This window comes from Balaenoptera physalus (assembly GCF_965194825.1).
Source record: "Balaenoptera physalus genome assembly, chromosome: 15".
Lineage (NCBI taxonomy): Eukaryota > Metazoa > Chordata > Mammalia > Artiodactyla > Balaenopteridae > Balaenoptera > Balaenoptera physalus.
In genome coordinates, this window is record NC_138894.1 from 14605762 (window position 1) to 14628127 (window position 22366).

The 22366-nt window shown below is 42.2% G+C and overlaps 1 protein-coding gene across 3 annotated transcripts; it reads left to right on the forward strand.

Annotated features, from left to right (window-relative positions):
* Nucleotides 1–7947: 7947 nt before the first annotated feature.
* On the forward strand, nt 7948–15480 carry IL36G (interleukin 36 gamma; the record flags this gene model as incomplete). Of its 3 annotated transcripts, none has more annotated exons than XM_082426922.1 (5): nt 7948–8022; nt 9775–9833; nt 10318–10425; nt 11200–11339; nt 14751–15480. In XM_082426922.1, 4 exons carry the CDS (start codon nt 9794–9796, stop codon nt 14949–14951), a joined length of 489 nt encoding a protein of 162 aa, XP_082283048.1. In that variant the 3' UTR covers nt 14952–15480. The 3 variants fall into 3 exon arrangements, with proteins under 3 accessions (XP_082283048.1, XP_082283047.1, XP_082283046.1); XM_082426921.1 differs by lacking the exon at nt 7948–8022 and adding an exon at nt 9173–9253; XM_082426920.1 differs by lacking the exon at nt 7948–8022 and having other exon boundaries at nt 9734–9833.
* Nucleotides 15481–22366: the final 6886 nt, after the last annotated feature.

The window sequence follows — 22366 nt, forward strand, 5'->3', positions numbered from 1 at the left end:
ATGTCCTGCCACTCCCTTCTGGCTTGCAGAGTTTCTGCTGAAACCTTAATCAGCTGTTAACCTTATGGGAGTTCCCTTGTATGTTATTTGTTGCTTTTCCCTTGCTGCTTTTAATATTTTTTCTTTGTATTTAATTTTTGATAGTTTGATTAATATGTTTCTTGGTGTGTTTCTCCATGGATTTATCCTGTATGGGAGTCTCTATGCTTCCTGGACTTGATTGACTATTTCCTTTCCCATATTAGGGAAGTTTTCAACTATAATCTCTTCAAATATTTTCTCAGTCCTTTTCTTTTTCTCTTCTTCTTCTGGGACCCCTATAATTCGAATGTTGGTGCATTTAATGTTGTCCCAGAGGTCTGTGAGACTGTCCTAAATTCTTTTACTTCTTTTTTCTTTATTCTGCTCTGTGATAGTTATTTCCACTATTTTATCATCCAGGTCACTTCTCCATTCTTCTGCCTCAGTTATTCTACTGTTGATTCCTTCTAGAGAATTTTTAATTTAATTTATTGTGTTGTTCATCATTGTTTGTTTGCTCTTTAGTTCTTCTAGGTCCTTGTTAAATGTTTCTTGTATTTTCTCCATTCTATTATTTCCAAGATTTTGGATCATCTTTACTATCATTACTCTGAATTCTTTTTCAGGCAGACTGCCTATTTCCTCTTCATTTGTTTGGTCTGATGGGTTTTTACCTTGCTCCTTCATCTGCTGTGTGTTTCTCTGTCTTCTCATTTTGCTCTACTTAGTGTGTTTGGGGTCTCCTTTTCACAGGCTGCAGGTTTGTATTTCCCGTTGTTTTTGGTATCTGCCCCCATTGGGTAAGTTTGGTTCAGTGGGTTGTGTAGGCTTCCTGGTGGAGGGGACTGGTGCCTGTGTTCTGGTGGATGAGGCTGGATCTTGTCTTTCAGGTGGGCAAGACCGCATCTGATGGTGTGTTTTGGGGTGCCTGTGACCTTATTATGATTTTAGGCAGCCTCTCTGCTAATGGATGGGGCTGTGTTCCTGTCTTGCTAGTTGTTTGGCATGGGGTGTCCAGCACTGCAGCTTGCTGGTCATTGAGTGGAGCTTGGTCTTAGCATTGAGATGGAGATATCTGGGAGAGCTTTCGCTCTTTGGTATTACGTGGAGCCAGGAGGTCTCTGCTGGACCAATGTCCTGAACTTGGCTCTCCCACCTCAGAGGCACAGCACCAAGACCCTGTCAGCCACACGGCTCAGAAGAAAAGGGAGAAAAAAATAAAAAAATAAAAAAAAATAAAATAAAATAATTAAAATGAAAAATAAAAAAATTTAAAAAGTACTAAAAAAGAAAGAAAGAAAGAAAGAAGAGAGCAACCAAACCAAAAAACAAATCCACCAATGATAACAAGTGCTAAAAAGTGTACAAAAAAAGAAAAAAAAACAGACAGAGAAAACCCTAGGACAAATGGTAAAAGCAAAGCTATACAGACAAAATCACACAAAGAGGCATACACATACACACTCACAAAAAGAGAAAAAGGAAAAAATATATATATCTTTTGGGGAGTCTGAGGTCTTCTGCCAGTGTTCAGTAGGTGTTCTGTAGGAGTTGTTCCACATGTAGATGTATTTCTGATGTATCTGTGGGGAGGAAGCTGATCTCCACGTCTTACTCCTCCACCATCTTGAAGGTCCTCCCCTGTTCTTTAACTTTAAATACTTTCTTTCTTGCCTTTAGGCTTGCGTGTATCATCTCCATGTCATTGGCATATCATTACTGTGAAGGAGGCTGGAAGGCCATTATGATCTCCAATTTTAGAAGGAGTAAATGTTTGTGTGATCTCTGAGACCTAAAGTCTGATGTTAGGCTGTGCAACAAATATGGATCTGAGGAAACGAGATCTGAGGAATTGGAAGCCAAGATTGCCCCTGACCATTTAGGCTCCTCTTGTCACTGAATAAACAGGAAGAAAGGAGTCACCTTACTGGTTGGGGTGATTGATCCTGATTACTCTGGGAAAACTGGGTTGCTACTATTCAGTGAAGGTAAACAGGACTATGTCTGGAATCTAAGGGGTTTCCTGGAGCATGTCTTGTTACATGTCTTATTAGTCCCTTGCCCAGTAGTTTTAGTCAATGGAAAACTGCAGCACCCAATAAAGAAGAACACAAAGGACTCTGATTCCACAGAAATGAAGGCTTGATTCACCCTCATGGTGAAGGAGCGCATCAGCCGAGGTACTGGTAGAGGGTAGGGGGAACATGGAATGAATGGTGGAAAAAGGCAACATGGTTACCAAATTAGACCTAGTGAGTAGCTATGGATTCAAGGAGTGCATCAGTTGACTGCTTAACTTTTTCTTCCCCACTCCTGCCTTTTCCTCTAACCCCCTTATATGAATAACACCGGGAATGGCTTAAAAAAGAGCTTCAGGGACTTCCCTGGTGGCATAGTGGTTAAGAATCCACCTGCCAATGCAGGGGATATGGGTTTGAGCCCTGGTCCTGGAAGATCCCACATGCCGTGGAGCAACTAAGCCAGTGCGCCACAACTACTGAGCCCGTGCTCTGCAACAAGAGAAGCCACCGCAATGAGAAGCCCGTGCACCGCAACAAAGAGTAACCCCCGCTCGCTGCAACTGGAGAAAGCCCGCATGCCGCAACAAAGACCTAACGTGGCCAAAATTAAAATTAATTAATTAATTAATTAAAAAAAAAGAGTTTCATTTGTGGGTATGACCACATTGACCTAACTTGTGATGATTCAGAAGCTGATAATTTTTTATATTTCGCTTGGGATAGGGAATACAGATTTCTCACCCCTGGAGGAAGACCATGACCCAGAGGGATGGAAGACTTGGATGATGCTGGATGACTTCTATTACCCCTCAAGAGACACTGGAAGGAAATTGGATGGTGGGAAGGGGTGAGGTCAGGGTATCTATTTCCTGGTTCCTCCCTTCTGGGGTCACCCGGCCTGATTTTTTTAAAAAGCTGAAGTATAGTTGATTTACAATGTTGTGTTAGTTTCAGGTGTACAGCAAAGAGATTCAGTTATATATATATATATATATATATACACACACATACACACACACATATATATTCTTTTTCAGGTTTTTTTCCATTATAGGTTATTACAAGGTATTGAATATAGTTCCCTGTGCTATGCATAGGGTCCTTGTTGTTTATCTATTTTATATATAGTAGTGTGTATCTGTTACTCCCAAATCCTAATTTATCCCTCCCCCCTTTCCCCTTTGGTAACCGTAAGTTTGTTTTCTATGTCTGTGAGTCTATTTCTGTTTTATAAATATGTTCATTTGTATCATTTTCTTTATGATTCCACATATAAGTGATGTCATATGATATTTGTCTTTCTCTGTCTGATTTACTTCACTTAGTATGATCATCTCTAGGTCTATCCATGTTGCTGCAAATTCGCCTGACGTTTTCTTGACAAAGGTCATAACTTCTATTAAATGGCCCTCTCCACAAAGCTCTCTCTCTGGGTTCTGGTAATCATTTCCTCCTCTTGTCCCTTCAAGCCTATGGGTGGTAAAGGGTGTATCCTACTGTTAGAAGCCCTGGGGTTCTGCACTATGCCTTGGGATTTTGCTATACTCTGCCCACATCTTTGTAAATAACTCCTTCATTATGTTTACTTCAAATTGCTAAATTTGAATGCATCCTATGTTGCTTGTTAGAAGCTGATTGACACAGCATGGCTCCCAAGTTGACCCAAACATTCTTGAGACTTTGATGTGGGAGAGACATTCTTTTCCTTGAAGGATATAAATGACTGAGCATGCAATTCTGATCGTCAAAGGCAATTATCTTACAGCCTGAAGGAAACTGGCCCTATGTTATGTAAGTCAGTTCAGAGAGAATTAAAAAAATGCTGATCCTTGCTGACGTCATAGAACTATCACATCAGCAACCATGATCCTACACTACTCCTGGGCTTCCAATTATGTGCTCTAGTAAGTATTTTTATTGTTTTAGCCACTTTGAATTGGGTTTTTCTAGCTTTTGAAGCTGAAGGTAACTTAACCAATAGATTATCATAAGTAGAATTGATGGGTCAAGGGTACATACCTTTTAAATTTCTGAGAAATTGCTATCCAAAAAGGCTGTGCTGATTCACACATCCATCCATCCAGTGAGTGAATCTGTTTCCTCACACCATGGCCTATTATCTATTTAATTTGTGCCTTCCTGATGGGTGGAAACTGAATTTCATTATTGCTTTGATTGGCCTCTTGCTAATTACTAGTATGGTTAACTATAATTACTTCTACTTACTGGATATTTACATTTTCTTCTCAGTGAAATGCTTTTTACATTTGCCACTCATTTTTCCTATAGAATTATTTGCATTTTTCTTATTGATTAGTAGGAACAATTAAAAAACTTTGGATATTAATTATTAACTTGTTAGATGTGTTGCAAATATTTTCTCCCAGGTACCTTATCTTTTTTAAAAATTTAATTAATTAATTAATTAATTTTACTTTTTTTTTTTTTTTTTTTTGGCTGTGTTGTGTCTTCACTGCTGTGTGCGGGCTTTCTCTAGTTGCGGCTAGCGGGGTCTACTCTTTGTTGCGGTGCACAGGCTTCTCATTGCGGTGGCTCCTCTTGTTGTGGAGCACTGGCTCTAGGCACGTGGGCTTCAGTAGTTGTGGCTCATGGGCTAGTTGTGAGCATGTGGGATCTTCCTGGACCAGGGATCTTACCCATGTCCCCTGCATTGGCAGGCAGTCTTAACCATTGTGCCAGCAGGGAAGCCCCAAAGGTACCTTATCTTTTAGCTTTCTTCCATGGTGTGTTTTGTCCAAGGTTGCCCCAAATTCTAAAATTTTGATGATGATCAACTTACCATATTTTCTTTCATGGCTTTGCATTTTGTGTGATCATTGGGCAAAGGCTAAAAGTACTCAGGCATTTGACTTTTTGTATGGGAATTTCAAACTTTAGGCATTTAACCTACAACCTTTCCTTAAGTGTTGTACCACAAGCTGTCCAATTAAGGTTTTACTGTTTGCTTTTTATTTTTTGGTTGCACATCATAAGCATACAACTGGGTCAATAGCTGTTTTAAATTTAGAAAAATACCCCTTTATGTTGGTCCTGTGTAGTTGGTTCTTTTGTCTTAGTGCTTTTAATGCTTCTACTTATTTCTGCCATTTTTGGTGAGTAGTTTGGAGGTTAGTTTTGTTCATTTGTCCTTCATTTTCATGAGAGAGAGGAAGCTGTTAAATAGCATCTTGGCCCAACTCCTAAAACCTGGGGTTTCATGGAGAAACTAGCTTCAGGGAGATGTGATAGGTCAGCCCACAGGGATGCAAGTCTTAGACAATGGGCTTGGGCTGTTTGGAGGAGCAGAGGTTTGGGCAAGTTCAATTACATCATCCCACCCATGTTGGGTAAAGTGTGTACTGCAGAGGCTGCCCTGGGAATTTCCTTGGTATTTTCCCAAATCGACTAGAGTACCAAAGGCTCCATGCTATTCTTTGTGGTTCATGATACATATCATGTTGCCCCATTAGTTGAACGAAGGTGAGTGCCAGTTTTTTTCCAGTAGCAATACCCAGCCCAGGCTGCCTGTCCTGCTTGAAGGTAGCTATGATAGAATCTAAGCTACAGTGGCTTTGGTCCTCTTAGGAACCCCAAGGGCACTGGTGAACACTGTAGCAGAGAGCCCTGGATCAAGCCTAGTTCTACTGATACCATTAATTTGATTCTGTGTTATTTGTCAACTGTGGGGGCCAGATAACCTCTACTGCTTCACGCTTTATTACTTGTGATTGTCAACTTGGTTACATGAATAAGTCATTGCGGAGATTGTGAAGAGATCTAGAGATTCCAGTGGTAGTGAATGATCAAGCTCTCTTATTCTAGCTGGTTTCCATTGATGTTTCCTCAACTTATTAAGATGATGGACATGTTAAGTGAGCAGACTGGTGGGACTTGTTACCAAACAAGGGTGGATGATGCTATCTTAGAACTTGGAAATTGGAATCTGAACTTAGTGATCTCTTCAAATTATTTGCATGTGTAGGACCTTTGGCTTTATGAATACTTACTTGAATTCAATTCAAGCCACACTTAACAGTGTGCATAATTTTCATTGTTCTAGGTGACAATAAAACATTAGTGGAATCTGGCAAACTGGGTTATGTTTATAAAACAGAACCATATTCTTTACTTTTTATGATCAGCATGAATATTAACAGTCTTCTCAAATATAGCTAAGGGATCATGTAATCATCCATTCTGCTCTAAGACAAAAGTTCTCGTCCATTTCTTTAGTAGATGGACTCTCTGCTCTTCAATTACTCACCCTAGTGGCTCAGTTCTTCCTTCTTACCATCATCAGTACTATTCCTTCTCATTTCTCTGATACTCATTCACACTAAAGTTGAAACTGGGGACTTCAGAATGGATGCAGATGGCTGATAATTCTGGGAATACTGGTTGCTCTGAGTGTTGGGGAGCCAGGAAAACGTCAAGATCAAGTGGAATAAGAGGCTGAGGCTAAAGAAGACACGTGTCACCATCATACGTAGGCTTTTGCAATCTTTATCTGCGCATGGAAAATCCAAGCTATACACCAAAGTCTTTTTTCTTTCTTTCTTTCTTTCTTTCTTTCTTTCTTTCTTTCTTTCTTTCTTTCTTTCTTTCTTTCTTTCTTTCTTTCTTTCTTTCTTTCTTTCTTTCCTTCCTTCCTTCCTTCCTTCCTTCTTTCTTTCTTTCTTTCTTTCTTTCTTTTCTTTCTTCTTGCTTTCTTGCTTTCTTCCTCCCTTCCTCCCTTTCTTTCTTTCTTTCTTTCTTCCTTCCTTCCTTCCTTCCTTCCTTCCTTCCTTCCTTCCTTTCTTCCTTCCTTTCTTTCTTTCTTTCTTTCTGTCTTTCTTTCTTTCTTTCTTTCTTTCTTTCTTTCTTTCTTTCTTTCTTTCTTTCTTTCTTTCTTTCTTTTCTTTCTCTTTCTTTCTTTCCTTCCTTTCCTTCCTTTCTTTCTTTCTGGCTGCGTGGCTTGTGAGATCCTAGTTTCCCGACCAGGGATTGAACCCTTGCCCTCAGCAGTGAGAGTGTGGAGTCCTAACCACTGGATGGCCAGGGAATTCCCCCGCCCCTTTTTTTTCCCCAAAAGCTTTAAAAAATATGTATTGTATTATTTTATTTTACCCAGCCACAGTACATTGTCAAAACCCTGGAAATTGACATTGATATTGCAATATTAACTGAAATACAAGCCTTTTTCAGAATTTGCCAGTTTTACATGTACTCTTCCATTAAATAATTTACCAACTCAGGTGAAAAGTAACAAAACTATTAATAGTAGATCTTAGCATCAACTTTTTTTTTCCCCCCTCAGGCCCATCCCCTCCAAAAAAAGTCAGAATCTGAGAGTCAAAACTTGCTCAGAACTGAAAGAAAAAATCAGCTCTGCTATTAATCAGCCTGGGAGGACAGACAAATAAAGCCTGCTGAAGAAGTGAACAGAAAACACCGTCTCTCCCCAGGTCACACAGCCATTGTAAAATGTCATAATGACCTCTGTCTTCTTTAAGTGACTATTACTTTCTTGCATGTGATGGCACCAACCTGCTCCCAAAGGCTTTTGAATCAATGGAAATACAGCTGTCTGTGTTGTGTCCCTTGGGCCCTTGGAGCATCTCCGGGGCTGACCCCTCATCTCCACCTTTGCAGTTCATGTGCCCAGCGGACTACACTCTCTTTTCACAGGTCTGAGCATCAGTTCAGCAGAGGAACCCGTCCTGAGGTCTAAGTATCAGTCCTACAAGTTTCCTCCTTTGAGCTTCTAGATTCTTTTGTTTCTTCTTGATTCCTTCCCACATTGGGTGCTATCTGGGATACCTCGTCCACTCCTTTTTACTCTTCAGCCTTCTGACATGGTGTGTTACCAGTTTCTTGTGTACAATTCCCTTTGTTTGCAATTCCTTGTGTGGGTTCTGCTTTTCAGACTGGATTCTGATTGAAACAGAGACCTAAGGAATTTGGGGGCCAGAAGATGAAGCCTTTTCGATGCTGTTTTGTGGTAAACATCCCAAGAAAGGGGATATGTTGACTGACGCATAATGGAGAGACTCTTCAGCTGGGTGGAGGGGACTCAAGGGGTGACAATGGCTGAGCTTGGCTTTGAACAGAAGTGTCTAAATTCCTAACTGCCCTCCAGAAACCAAAAGTGATGGGACTGGGACCTCAACAGGAAAAGACTATGTCCCTCTAAGGCCAAAAAGGAGATGGGGGTGAAATGTATGAGAGGTTGAGCAAGGAGACTCTTTTCAGGGTTGGGAAGAGGGGCTCATGGAGGTGCTTGCCTAGAAGGTTCTGTCTTATTCTTGGCAATTTTTTTTCCAGGTGAATATGAAGCTCTAGGTGCTTCTAGTCTGCCTTCTGAAACTCACTTCAGTCAAATTAACTCGTCTCAGAAAATTTTTATGCGTGACCTCAGCAGATTATGTGTGTGTGTGTGTGTGTGCGTGTGTAACAAACATATAGAAAAATAACTACCATTTGTTGAGAACCTACAAATGGCCTGCATTACTGGAGCAGAGGGTGAGGAATAAGTTGGCAACTGGGGCTCAGTTTTTGGAGAAATCACTACCTACCTCGTTAGTCCTTAGGCTGGTCTGGAGTCCACTATATTTGGGGGCAGCAGGGACCAGGATTATCTCAGTTAAGGGTGTGCTGCTCAATGCCTGTGGCTCCCAAGAGGATAGAGGTGCATCTCTGAGGGGCTGAAAGAGTGGGGGAGGGACTTTTAGCCTAACCCTCCACTCACGGGCAGCCCGACGTGGAACAGTTGGGTGGCCAGGAATGCCATATGGCTCCTGCCTGAGCCCACAGCTAATTTTGCCATCACAGGACTCTCTTAGTGAAATTGCAGTGGGCAAGCTTCCTGGGCCCAGGTGATGGATTCCCTTCACTTAGAGCCTGCATGTCCAGTTCTAGCTCCAGAGTGACTCAGCAGGAGACCTGGGATCTGGGGAAGTCCCTCAGTCTCCCCTTCCTGAGAAGCCCAGGGTCTGTCATTAACCCTGTTGGTAGGGCTTGGCTTGGTGCTTACTTCTCAGGGAGCCCAGACAGGTCATCCTCATACTGACGCTGTGATTTCCTCCCCACTGAGGAAGCTGGCACCTCCCTATGCTCTCCAGATAAGTGTTCCCCACTCTATCAGAGCCCGTCACTGCTCTCGGGAACTGCTTGAGCTGTGATTCAGTCCCCTGCACTTTTGATAAAGGTTCTTGCCAGCGGATAGCTGAAAGGTCCCTTGACCCTTATACATCCCTCTTTTCTGTGCTTTAGGGCTCAGTGAAGGGGTGGAGCCACGCCAGGCTGGGTCCATGTCTTGTCCTGTGTGGAGCTAGCTGCTTCTTACTGGGGAGCTGCTAGGATCCTGGCAGAGCTGCCTTGGCTCGGGTCCTTCCCCTGTTCCCAGGCAGACAAATTTGCCAGTGGGAGTGGGGAGGGCTGCTGGGAGGAGGAGACACAGACATCAGGGAGCTGTAGGGTATTTAAGGTCAAAAGTCATGCCTGGCCTTGGAACCCCTAGGGGGACACTGTCCCTGGCTGGATCTCTGGGTGGAGGAAAATTCTGCTTGATAGCCCCTCCCTAAGGTTGCCTTGAGGTTTTGTCCCAGGAAGTGGCCTAGATCTTCTGACGAGGGCTTGGTATCAGGCCAGGCTTCCCAGGTCCCTGCCCAGAATCAGGACCTTAAGAACCAGTGTCCTGGGAGGGTCTGGAAATGCCTCCTGAGACTCAGATCTCCTGTCAGTGTCCTCACAGGTGCCGAGACAACCCCGCTATGGCAGGTGTTCTGGAAGCCCATGAACTAGTCTGTACAGGTAATGTTGGGATGGGGTCTGGAGACTGAGGACACTCATGCCTGTCTCTTCCGGACACCCCAGCCTTCTCTGCCCCTCCCTGTATCTGGATCTTACCACCCAGTGCTGTCCATCTCCCACTGGGCCGCGAGGGTGAGGACCATTTCTTTTTCACTGCTCCAGCTTCAGATCTAGCCTTGGGCCAAATACAAAGTGGCTGTGAAAGTGAGTAGCTGGGCCTTGACACATGTGTACTTATGGAGATGAAGGTTTAACTCATTTATGGTCTAACTCTTAGACCAGTTACAGCCTTGTTCTCCACACCAGAGCTCATAGTTTTACTGGAAAGAAAGGCTGAGCTGATGGGCCATGTGAGAGCTGCCAGTTTTGATGTGTAAACCCTGAACCGTCCTTCCTGAAAGGCCTGGAGTAGATAATCTTTCTCCTAACATCTGGTAAAGCAACCTTAATCATGTTTCTTCATTATTCTTTTCTATTTAAATAGTAATGGAGAAACCTCGGTTTGGAGAAGTCTTTGACTTGAATCAGCAGGTGTGGTTCCTTCAGGGTCAGACCCTTGTGGCAGTTCCGTGGAGCAACGGTGTGACTCCAGGTAGGTGAGAGGTCACCGTGTGGTTGATCCTTGGAGGTTGATCCCTGTGGTTGATCAACCACCATGTGGTTGATCCTTGTGACGTGATCCCCCACACTTCAGTGTGGCTGGGATACTGGTACCCAGCCTTTTGTTAAAAGTGTGGCTTTATAACAGGGCTCACCTGGAGGGGGAAGAATTCCACACCTGCCTGGGAAGGGGTGTCTTGGACCAGGGCAAAGAGAGCAAAGAGAGTGGAGCGGCGTTCTGGGGAGGAGGAGAGCTGCTTTCAGTGATCTGAAGGCCTGTCTTAGGGAAGAGGAGTGGCTTGTTCTGCCAGACTTCTGGTGTCCTAAGAGGACTAATTGGTTGGATAGCACAGGAAGGCAGATCTCAACATGACATTAGGCAATACTTGTCAATGAACAGAGCTCTCCAAGGCTAAGGGGGGCTGCTTGGGATTGGAGCTTCTCACCTCCAGGTGTTCAAGCAGAGGTGTGAAAATCTCAAGGGTGGGGTCTGCCCTCTGATTAACTCTTTGTGTTTGCTCCATTTCTTAGTGCAGTGATTGGTGCTTGGTGTGAATGAATGAATGAATGAATGAATATGGGGCTGGCCATTTTGTGGGTCTGGGGTAGTAGGGATTATACTCTTAAGGTCTCTTCCAGCCTTGCCTGGAAGATCCTGGTCTTTCCTGACTTCAAAAGGGCACGGACTGTGTGCATTGGTGGTATAGTGGTGAACATAGCTGCCTTCCAAAGGGGCACTGACACCATATCCCCTCTTATCTAACAGTCACTGTCACTGTTGCCCCATGCAAGAATCCAGGCTCTCTTGAGAAAGACAAAGGGATTCCCATTTATTTGGGAATACAGAATCCAGAAATGTGGCTGCATTGTGAGGACGTCGGAGGACAGCCCAAATTGCAGCTGAAGGTGAGTGACTAAGAAAAATAATGTAGAAAAACCTCAGTTTCTTTTCTGAGAAGTTGATTTGTTAGGAAATCTAATTTTATAATTAAAAAAAGAAATATCCTCCTGTTCTTAAGTATACTTCTCCCTTCCTCCTTTAGAGTAATGTGCCTGCAATAGACTTTAATTTGATTTATCTTGCCCCTCCCTAGTTGAGGACTCGTCTTTCTTGAATATTGAGACATTCTGGCCATTGTTTGTTTGTTTGTTTTAATTGGGGTATAGTTGCTCTACAATGTTCTGTTAGTTTCTGCTGTACAACGAAGTGAATCACATATATGTATACATATATCCCCTCCCTCTTGGACCTCCCTCCCACCCCACCCCCCGTCCCACCCATCTAGGTCACCACAGAGTACCAAGCTGAGCTCCCTGTGTTATACAGCAGATTCCCACTAGCTATCTGTTCTACACATTGTAGTGCACATATGTCAATCCCAATCTCCCAATACATCCCACCCCCCGTGTCCACACGTCCATTCCCCATGTCTGCATCTCTATTCCTGCCCTGCCAATAGGTTCATCTGCACCATTTTTCTAGATTCCACATACATGAGTTAATATACAATATTTGTTTTCCTCTTTCTGGCTTACTTCACTCTCTATGACAGACTCTAGGTCCATCCATGTCTCTATGAATGTTTATTCAAGTATATTCTCTCCTTCATTCTGCCTCCCCTCTCCTTTTTGAATTCCTATTCATCAGTTATTGGAACTTCGAGATCTCACTTCAATATCTCACCTAATTTCTCATACTTTCTGTCCTTTTTTTTTTCATGTTTCATTCTGGGAGAACTTGTTGGTTCAACATCCCAGGTCATGATTACCTTTTTTTAAAAAAATTTTTATTTATTTATTTATTTATGGCTGTGTTGGGTCTTCATTTCTGTGCGAGGGCTTTCTCCAGTTGCAGCAAGCAGGGGCCACTCTTCATCGTGGTGCGCGGGCCTCTCACTATCGCGGCCTCTCTTGTTGCGGAGCACAGGCTCCAGACGCGCAGGCTCAGTAGTTGTGGCACACGGGCTTAGTTCCTCCGCGGCATGTGCGATCTTCCCGGACAAGGGCTCGAACCCATGTCCCCTGCATTGGCAGGCGGATTCTCAACCATTGCGCCACCAGGGAAGCCCCATGATTACCTTTTAATTCGCACCCTGCCTGCTAAATTATCTTTCTATTGTGTTTTTATGAAATTTCAATCTTTACTATGTTAATTCTGAGGCTCTCTTGTTGGTTTTGCATTTTTCTTCTTTATAACTGCCTGTTAGTAAAAACTTGTTTCTGAAACTTCTGTTTACTGCAATTCAATATAATCCAAGTCAGCAAATGTGTGTGTTCTTACTGGCCTCCATCACTGTTGTGGGCATTTGCGAATCATCAGTGCACAGAATGGCAAAGAGTCCTGCCCTCCTGGGGCTTGCATTCTAGTGGGAGAAGAGAAATGGTCCATAAGAAGTATAATCATGGGTAAATCTGTGGCATGTGAAAGCGTGTTATGTCTCCTGGGAAAGAACGATTAGAGCCGGGTAAAGAGACTGGCAGTGCCAGAAACAGCTGGAGTCTGGCTGTGTGGTAAATAGTACAGCAGGCATTATTGCAAAGGTGAGATTTTAGCAGATGGGAGAGGAGGCAAAGGAGTGAGCCAGCAGTGTCCAGTGAGGGCAAGTTCAATCAATTCAAATTGTTAGAATGTTTTGAATAGAAAAGTGACATGAACGGACATATGGTTTTTTAAAAAATTATTCATTTATTTATTTACTTATTTATTGGATGCATTGGGTCTTAGTTGCGGCGTGCAGGATCATTCATTGCAGCATGAGGGCTCTTTGTTGTGGTGTGTGAGCTCCAGAGCGCCCGGGCTCAGTAGTTGCTGCACGTGTGCTCTTTAGTTGTGGCCCGCAGGCTCAGTAGTTGCCATGTGAGGCCTTAGTTGCCCCGTGGCACGTGGGATCTTAGTTCCCTGACCAGGAATCCAACCGGCATGTCCTGCATTGTAAGACAGATTCTTAACCACTGGACCACCAGGGATTATTTTGGCTGCTACTTGATAGCCGAGTGTGAAGGGCAAAGGGGAAAGTCCTGTTGGAGGCTTTGAGGTGATCCAAGTGTGATCTGATGGATATGGGGATAGCATGGAGGTAGGAAGAAAACGGTCAGATTCTGGAAATATTTTCAATTGAGTCAATGGGCTTTGCTGACAGAGTGAATGTGGGGTGTGATTAAGAAGATGAGGACCGAACAGTACATTTTCAGCTCTGTAAGCAAGAGCTGCATGGTGTTGACCCTGCAGGCTTTGTTAAAGACTTTGAATTTTGTGATAATTAGAAAATCATTCAAGACATTTAAGCCGGAAGGTAACATGATCTTATTTATTCAATTATTTCAGTTTATAGTTAACTCAACTGCTTTGTGGAGAATGGCTGGTAAGGACGGAGCAGGTGTAGGGGAGGGAGTGAGAGGTGGCTCAGTTCAGGCAAGATTTCGGAAATAGAGCTCACAAGCCTTGCTGCTGGGTTAAATGTTGAGGGATCTAAGAAAGCAATATCAAGGATGACTCCTAGGTTTTTGGCTGCTCAAAGAATTGGATAGATTAACTGGAAGTTATTAACTGAATAAAGGAATCTTTTGGAAGAATTCCCCCTACTCAGGGTGGAATGTGGCTGAATTATGAACCATTCCTGTGTCTCTTTGGGGATCTTGGACATAATGCAATTTACTTAGAAATACTTATCTTACCTAAATAGAATGATATGTGAATATATAAATATATACATCTACAAATATACTTCTATATACAATATAGAAACCTTTTCTGATTGTTCTATATACTTTGCTTTTCTGAGTGCAAGTCCTTTGATTTGTTAGACCCTCTTGTGCCTTTTTCATGGCTCTGACCTTTCTCATATGTTTGGCAATTCATTGGAAACCCAAACACCCCTGCCCTGGCGGTCCTTTGGCAGAGCAGTGGTTCTTGCAGGAGGGGGGCTCTCACGGATGCAGCTTTGGTGAGGGAAGACCTTGGCTTCCTGCAGCAAATTTGCATTTCCTTCCTTTTCCTGGGGGTGGGGTGGTCCCCGCAGCCTCTTGTGCCGGGAGAGTTCCAATTTGTCATTCAAGGGTGGCCACTTGTTCATGAGCCTGTGCCTTGTGTCACTCCATGCCATCTCTGGATTTGAGGGTGGGGGGCAGGAAGGTGAGATTTCATGTGTGCCCACTCTGCTGTTCCTTTGAAATGGGTTTTTCTAGGCTTGCTCTAATAGATGGATAGGGTTGCTCAAACTTCGGAACATTTACATGTTGTGTACAAGTAATGTTGAACTACTCAAACAGCCTGTGCTTCTCCTTCTGGCATTTTCTGTCCCGTTTCCGGACCGGCAGACACCGGATCTGTGCAACCAAGCTAAGCCCATGAAGCCCTTCCTCTTCTACCATGTCCAGACAGACATTAACTCCACCTTTGAGTCTGTGGCCTTTCCCAGCTGGTTCATCGCCTCCTCCAAGAGAGGCCAGCCCATCTTTCTCACTTCGGACCTGGGGAGAATGTACAGTACTGCCTTCCGTATGAATTTAAGGATTTAACTCAGCCTAGATGTGGCAGCTTGGTCTTATTAATTTCTCGTTCTCAGTGTGTTTTCACCTGTATTATCTCAGCATCATTGCACATTGATGCTGAGAGGTGGGCTTGTCCCTGTTCTCATCTTATTTTATGAACGGAGAAGAAGCAATGACCTCGTGGCACCCAAGGAATAGAATGTGGGCTCCAAAGCAGGAGTGAGGCGGTGATGTGTGGCTCTCCTTTCAAGCTGAAACTGTACATCTCTCAAGCCATCTGTACAAGGACATCAGGACCCAAAACACAGTAGGAACACCTGTCCCAGGGGTGGTTATGAAGAACCACGATTTCAGAGCTCACCAGTCTTACCCAAGATCCTGGGACTAGCATGGAGCTGATCTTTGTTTTTGTTTTGCTTTGTTTCCTTTCCTAATGGGATTACATTTCCCATAATCTCTATATGTTTCCAGTATATTGTAAGGGGTGTAATATATCCTTTTAAGGGTTAGGAACTTGTAAAGAAAACCAATTCTTAATTAAATTATTTATGTCTAATTCTAATAATCTGTTACCATAAAACCAAATATAAACTCCATGTGTTTATATGATAAGAAAGCTAAAATTGTTACAAAGTGAAATAGGAAACAAGGAGTAATCTGAAATTACCAAGAGTGATTGAATAAGGACACCGTAGTGGGTAAGTCTGGCACTGGGGCTTAGCTGAGGGGAGAAGGACCCTTTTCAATGGTGATAGGGTGGTGGGAGGGATATCACATGTAAAAGTCACCACTATTTGACTACTTTCTGTATAGTCTCATAGCCTTGCTTTCTTTTTTTTCTTTTAACCATTCTCACCATCCACCTACTCCCTTTAAAAACTGCAGTAAAGTTGCCTTTTTTTTTGAACAGAGAGCCTAAATTTCCCACCAGCCATGCTTCAGATGATATATTCTGCTGAAATGAAATAACTGACTGTGGGTATAATTGTAGAAGGATGTATCTCAGATCTGGTTCTGCGTATCATAGATTTCTTATTTTGACATACTACAAATGCAGAAAATTATGTTTACTTGAATACAGTCAACAAAATAGCACCAGTAACTTAAATTTTTTTAAAGAACTTTTGGACAATCAGACCACATACGCTACTAGGCACGCTAGTAAGCGATCAGTCAACACTGATTTAATGCAGTGTCTCTTGATTCTTAAAAGTTTTCTTCTTCAGTGAAATATATTTTTAACATGCAGTTTTATAAAAGTCAACATTAAAGTGAACACTAAGCTAATTAGTTCTGGAATATCAAATAGAAGAATTAGTCATTGGATATTTAGTACTACACTCAGTGCTAATAAATGGTGACAGGTTGTTACATCTGCCAATTTACATTGCTACATTATCAATTGTTACATCTGACAACTGGGATCTGATGACACATTTGCATGTGACATGATTGTGGTTCTGAGTGCTATGGCATCGCCATCCTACCAGGCTGTGTGATGATTCAGTTTTCCCATCTCCTTTCTCTACTGTGAAATCTTTGTTCATGCAGGCACTGTGACACCCTGGATTGTTACTTGGCACGTGTAGGAACTCACACAAAGCTCTAATATGAGCCCTGGTGCCATGTGGCTGGGCTCAGGGGTAAGGTGGTCATTCTGGTCATCCCCAAGAGATTCTGGTAACTTATTTAAGAGTAATCAAAATGAAAACATATGGAATTCCCAGGTTGTCCAGTGGTTAAGACTTGGCACTTTCACTGCCATGGGCCTGGGGTTCGATCCCTGGTCAGGGAACTAAGATCCTGCATGCCGCGCAGTACGGACAAAAAACAAACAAACAAACAAAAACAAAAACATAATAATCTCATAGCTTGTGGGACCCAGAGAACAGACTTCCATGGACCCCTGGTTTACCCATTGCATTTGAGAAATAACATACACAATATGGCACAGTGTATGAAATCATGGAAGGCCCCTGTGAGCAGCAACCTCATTTTCAGGCGATTGCCTGGCGCACTTCTGATTTTCACGCATTTGCTGTATCAAATACTCTTACGTTTGAGTACCATGAGCTCCAGGCCGACATTCATTGAAGGATTTGTTTCCTTTGGATTTTTAGCAACTAGATGCGACAGACAGCCTTGATGCACTGGGAGAGGAGCTTTTGGATTCCAGGGGGGAAATTAAGAACTTTGCCACCAAAATCACAAGTATAGAGAAAACAGTTGAGTGGGATGTTTTTCTGTTGAGCTGCTTTGGGGCTCACATCTTCTGCCACCAGAGTTGGTGAAGGGCAAAGCCTGTTTCCTGAAGACACTGTCCCTTGACTTGTGAACAACTGGGCATGGGGACTAAAGATGCTGCCCCAAAACCCTGAGACCAGTGGTTGTAATGAATAATTATTCATGTCAATGAAACATCAGTTTTTATTTCTTAGACTTTAGGAAGTTATTTAAAAGAAGATTCTTACCAAAATAGTACATGTCTATGGTTAAAAGCAATATTCTCCTGCCTCAGTCCTATTTCTGAGCCAACTGCTTTCTGTTTCATGAGGCAACTGCTAAGTCTTTTGCAGCTCTTTTTATGTTTTCCTCCATGTGTCTAAGTATATGCTTTTACTTCTATTTCTTTTCTTTTTTTAATTTATTTATTTACTTTTATTTTTTGTCTGGGTTGGGTCTTCGTTGCTGCACGCGGGCTTTCTCTAGTTGTGGTGAGCAGGGGCTACTCTTTGTTGTGGTGCACAGGCTTCTCATTATGGTAGCTTCTCGTTGCGGAGCACGGGCTCTAAGCACGTGGGCTTCAGTAGTTGCAGCATGTGGGCTCAGTAGTTGTGGCGCATGGGCTTAGTTGCTCTGCGGCATGTGGGATCTTCCTCAACCAGGACTCGAATCTGTGTCCCCTGCATTGGCAGGTGGGTTCTTAACCACTGCACCACCAGGGAAGTCCTACTTCTATTTCTTAAAGTATAAACTTTGTACATTATCTTTTCTATCAGATTGATGTCATTTACATCTCTATTGGGCGAAAGTCATATGCTCTTTATTTTCTACAAGTTAACAGAAAGTAGTAAGTCAAACAAAGTTGTGTTTGTAGAGAGTGAGATGATGCTTGAGTGGGCCTGGTAGATAATGCTCTAGTATGACCTTGAAAAGACACACAGTGTTGGTGGGAATGTAAATTGGTGCAGCCTCTATGGAAAACAGTATGAGGGTTCCTTAAAAAACTAAAAGTAGAGTTACCATATGATCCAGCAATCTCACTCCTGGGTATATTTCCAGAACAGAGGAAACTCTAATTCAAAAAGAAACATGCACCCCAATGTTCATAGCAGCATTATTTACAATAGTCAAGACGTGGAAGCATCATGGATGTCCATTGACAGATGAATGGATAAAGAAGATGTGGTCTATATATACAATGGAATATTACTCAGTTATAAAAAAGAATGAAATAATGCCATTTGTAGCAACATGGATGGACATAGAGATTAAAGACAAATATCATATGATATCACATGTTGAATCTAAAAAAATGATACAAATGAACTTATTTACAAAACAAAAATAGACTCATAGAAAACAAATATGGTTACCAATGGGGAAAGGCGGGAGGGATAAATTGGAAATTTGGGGTTAACAAATACACACTACTATATATAAAATAGAGAACAAACAAGGACCTACTGTATACACAGGGAACTATATTCAATATCTTGTGATAACCTATAATGGAAAAAAATCTGAAAAAGAATATCTATATAGATATATATATATACATATAGGTATATTGATATATATATAACTGAATCATTTTCTTGTATACGTGAAACATTGTAAATCAACTCTATTTCAATTAAAAATAAAAGGCACACAATAATTATTCCCCCACCCCTTTTCCAGGAATTGGATAGTTTTTCTTAATGACATCATTTCCTTTAGCCTTTTCATTTTATAGGTGAGGAAAGGGAGGTGCATGGTGTGGCGGTGACTTCCTGAGGGTGGCACTGACATTGAGTATTTGAACTGGAAATAATGATACTCTTGATTTGGGGTCCTTCAATTTCTGTCTCCTGGAGTTGGGATATTATGAAACACTGTGGGAGAAATCAGCAACAATTATCCAGAGCAAGACAGCAAATATGAGCCACCTCACTCCCATCATTGGGGCTGTACTTACCTAGCAGGGTGTCAGCGGATGACCCACCCCAGGCAGAGCACTCCTGGCCACCTAAGCATCATTATGCAATGACATAAGTGCTGAGCTGTACTGTGCACCAGTTTCTCAAACTTGAAGCAATATCAGAATCACCTGGGGTGTAAACTAAAAGCTCTGGTGTTTGGGCAAAATTTAGACCTAGTAAGTTAAACCCATTCCCCTCAAAATTCCAGCTTACTAGGTTTAGAGCTGGGCCTAAGATGAAAGAGATGCATATGGCAAGGTATGGAGACAGAGCGCGGAGCTCCCAGGCTCTCTGAGGGTGCCACTCTCTCAAGATCTCCACATGTTCACCAGCCCAGAACTTCTCCAAACCCCAGCTTTTGGGGTTTTATGCAGGCTTCATTACATGGGTATGATTGATTAAATCATTGGCCATTGACAATTGATTCAGCCTCCAGCCTCTCTCCCCTCCCTAGAGGTCAAGGGTGGGTGGCACTGTGAAAGTTCCAAACCCTCTAATCAAACAGTTCGTTTTCCTGGAAACCAGCAAAAGTCACCACGATTGCTCTCCACACCTAGGACATTCCAAGGGTTTTAGGAGTTCTGTGCCAGAAATGGAGACAAAGACCAAATATCTATTTCTTATTACAAATCACAATACATGATTGCATATTGGCTGGGCTGTGTCCTAAAGAGGTAAAATAATATTTAGCTGAGTACATGAGATATCAGGAGGCAGGGTTCCATGTACAGACTTTCCCCTTACCACTCGGAAATCTCCCCCTGTCATATGGGTTGTTAACCAAATCTCGTTCCCAGGCTACAGGGGAAGAGGCACATGCCATCTGCAGGGGCTGGGGGTGGAGAGGGAGTGGGGCAGGGAGGACAGAAAAGGCCAGGTCTCAGCGTTACAGTGGTGAACCACTCCCTACCCATACCTTTGTGTAAGCCAGCTCATAGATGGGCCATCATTGCTGGTGTGACCCCTTCCTAGGAGCTGGTGAGGCTGGGAAAACACTAGCCACATTTAGGAGAAAATTTTGTTTTGAGAAGTAGAGAGATCAGAGCTAAGAGGACTGGTGACAAATTTTATTTTTCTATGTGGAAAACTCAGGCTGTGTTCATGGTCTTTTAAAAATGATGTTTTCCAGAAAAAGACTCACAGACGTAGAGGACAGACTTGTGGCTGCCAAGGGAAAAGGAGTGTGGGGAAGGGATGGAGTGGGAGGTTGGGATTAGATGCAAACTCTTATATACAGGATGGATAAACAACAAGGTCCTACTGTATAGCACAGGGAACTATATTCAATATCCTGGGATAAAATACTATGGAAAAGAATAGGAAAAATAATGCATATATATATATATATACATATATATGTATAACTGAATCACTTTGCTGTATAGAAGAAATTAACACAACATTGTAAATCAACTATACTTCAATAAAGTAAATTAAAAAATGTTTTCAAGTACATCATCAGTTGTCTAACCCTTAACATTTGAATTTAAAATAATTTTCCTTTGCCAATAGTGCTCTTTCTGGCTTAAGCAAATTGTGATTGCTAATTTTGCCAGTCGACTATAGGCTATAGGATGGGGAAGTGGGCCTTCTTTTTTCCCACTTGGAGGATGTACCATTGCTTTGCCTGCAGGACCTCGCCCTGAGGTTGCCTAGATTAATGCCCAAGTCTATGAAGAGGGACTAAATGTTTTCGTTCTTCACAGATCTATGTTTGGTGATTGTAATATCTGAATATTTATACTTAAAGCTTTGATAAATGATTTTATTTTTTCTCTTTGTAAAATTTAGATGAAAGCATTACTGTCTTTCCTATATGACTGAATTTATTTTTTATCTTTTTTTTTTTTACTGATGTCTGACTTGTTTCTACCTTTTAAATAATTAATATTTTAGCTTTTTTTTCTTTTGCTTTACACATGGCTTTTAAAATAATTGTTACATATGGCTTTTAAGAAATTGTTATGAGAATTTAATGAAGGAATGAAATTATGGTAAACAATAAATGATAGATATTGTTGTTGTATTATGCTTATTATTTCCAGAAAATTCAGGAAATCTCTTTAGGACCCACTTTCTTTTTCTCAAAATTTTATTTATTTATTTATTTATTGGCTGCATTGGGTCTTTGTTGCTGTGCGCGGGCTTTCTCTAGTTGCAGCGAGCAGGGGCTACTCTTCATTGCCGTGCGCAGGCTTCTCATTGCGGTGGCTTCTCTTGTTGCGGAGCACGGGCTCTAGGCGTGCAGGCTTCAGTAGTTGTGGTACGTGGGCTCAGTAGTTGGGGCACATGGGCTTAGTTGCTCAGCGGCATGTGGGATCTTCCCGGACCAGGGCTCCAACCTGTGTTCCCTGCATTGGTAGGCGAATTCTTTTTTTTTTTGTAGGACCTCTGTATTTGTTTTTTATTGCTTTCATACGAATTACCACAAATTGAGTGACTCAAAACAACGTAAATTTATTACCTTACAAGTCTGACATTGGTCTCAATTGAGTAAGGTAAAAGTGTTGGCAGGATCGACAGATGAATGGATAAAGATGTGGCACATATATACAATGGAATATCACTCAGCCATAAAAAGAAACGAAATTGAGTCATCTGTAGTGAGGTGGAGCGAGCTAGAGACTGTCACACAGAGTGAAGTAAGTCAGAAAGAGAAAAACAAATACCGTATGCCAACACATATATATGGAATCCAAAAATAAAGAAAAAATGGTTATGAAGAACCTAGGGGCAGGACAGGAATAAAGACTCAGCCATAGAGAATGGACTTGAGGACACAGGGAGGGGGAAGGTCAATCTGGGATGAAGTGAGAGAGTGGCATTGACATATATACACTACCAAATGTAAAATAGATAGCTAGTGGGAAGCAACCACAAAGCACAGGAAGTGGAATCCTGCAGTGTTTCGACTATAATCTCTTCAAATATTTTCTCGGGTCCTTTCTCTCTCTCTTCTCCTTCTGGGACCCCTATAATGCGAATGTTGCTGCGTTTAATGTTGTCCCAGAGGTCTCTTAGGCTGTCTTCATTTCTTTTCATTCTTTTTTCTTTACTCTGTTCCGCAGCAGTGAATTCCACCATTCTGTCTTCCAGGTCACTTATCCGTTCTTCTGCCTCAGTTATTCTGCTATTGATTCCTTCTAGTGTAGTTTTCATTTCAGTTATTGTATTGGTCATCTCTGTTTGTTTGTTCTTTAATTCTTCTAGGTCTTTGTTAATCATTTCTTGCATCTTCTCAACCTTTGCCTCCATTTT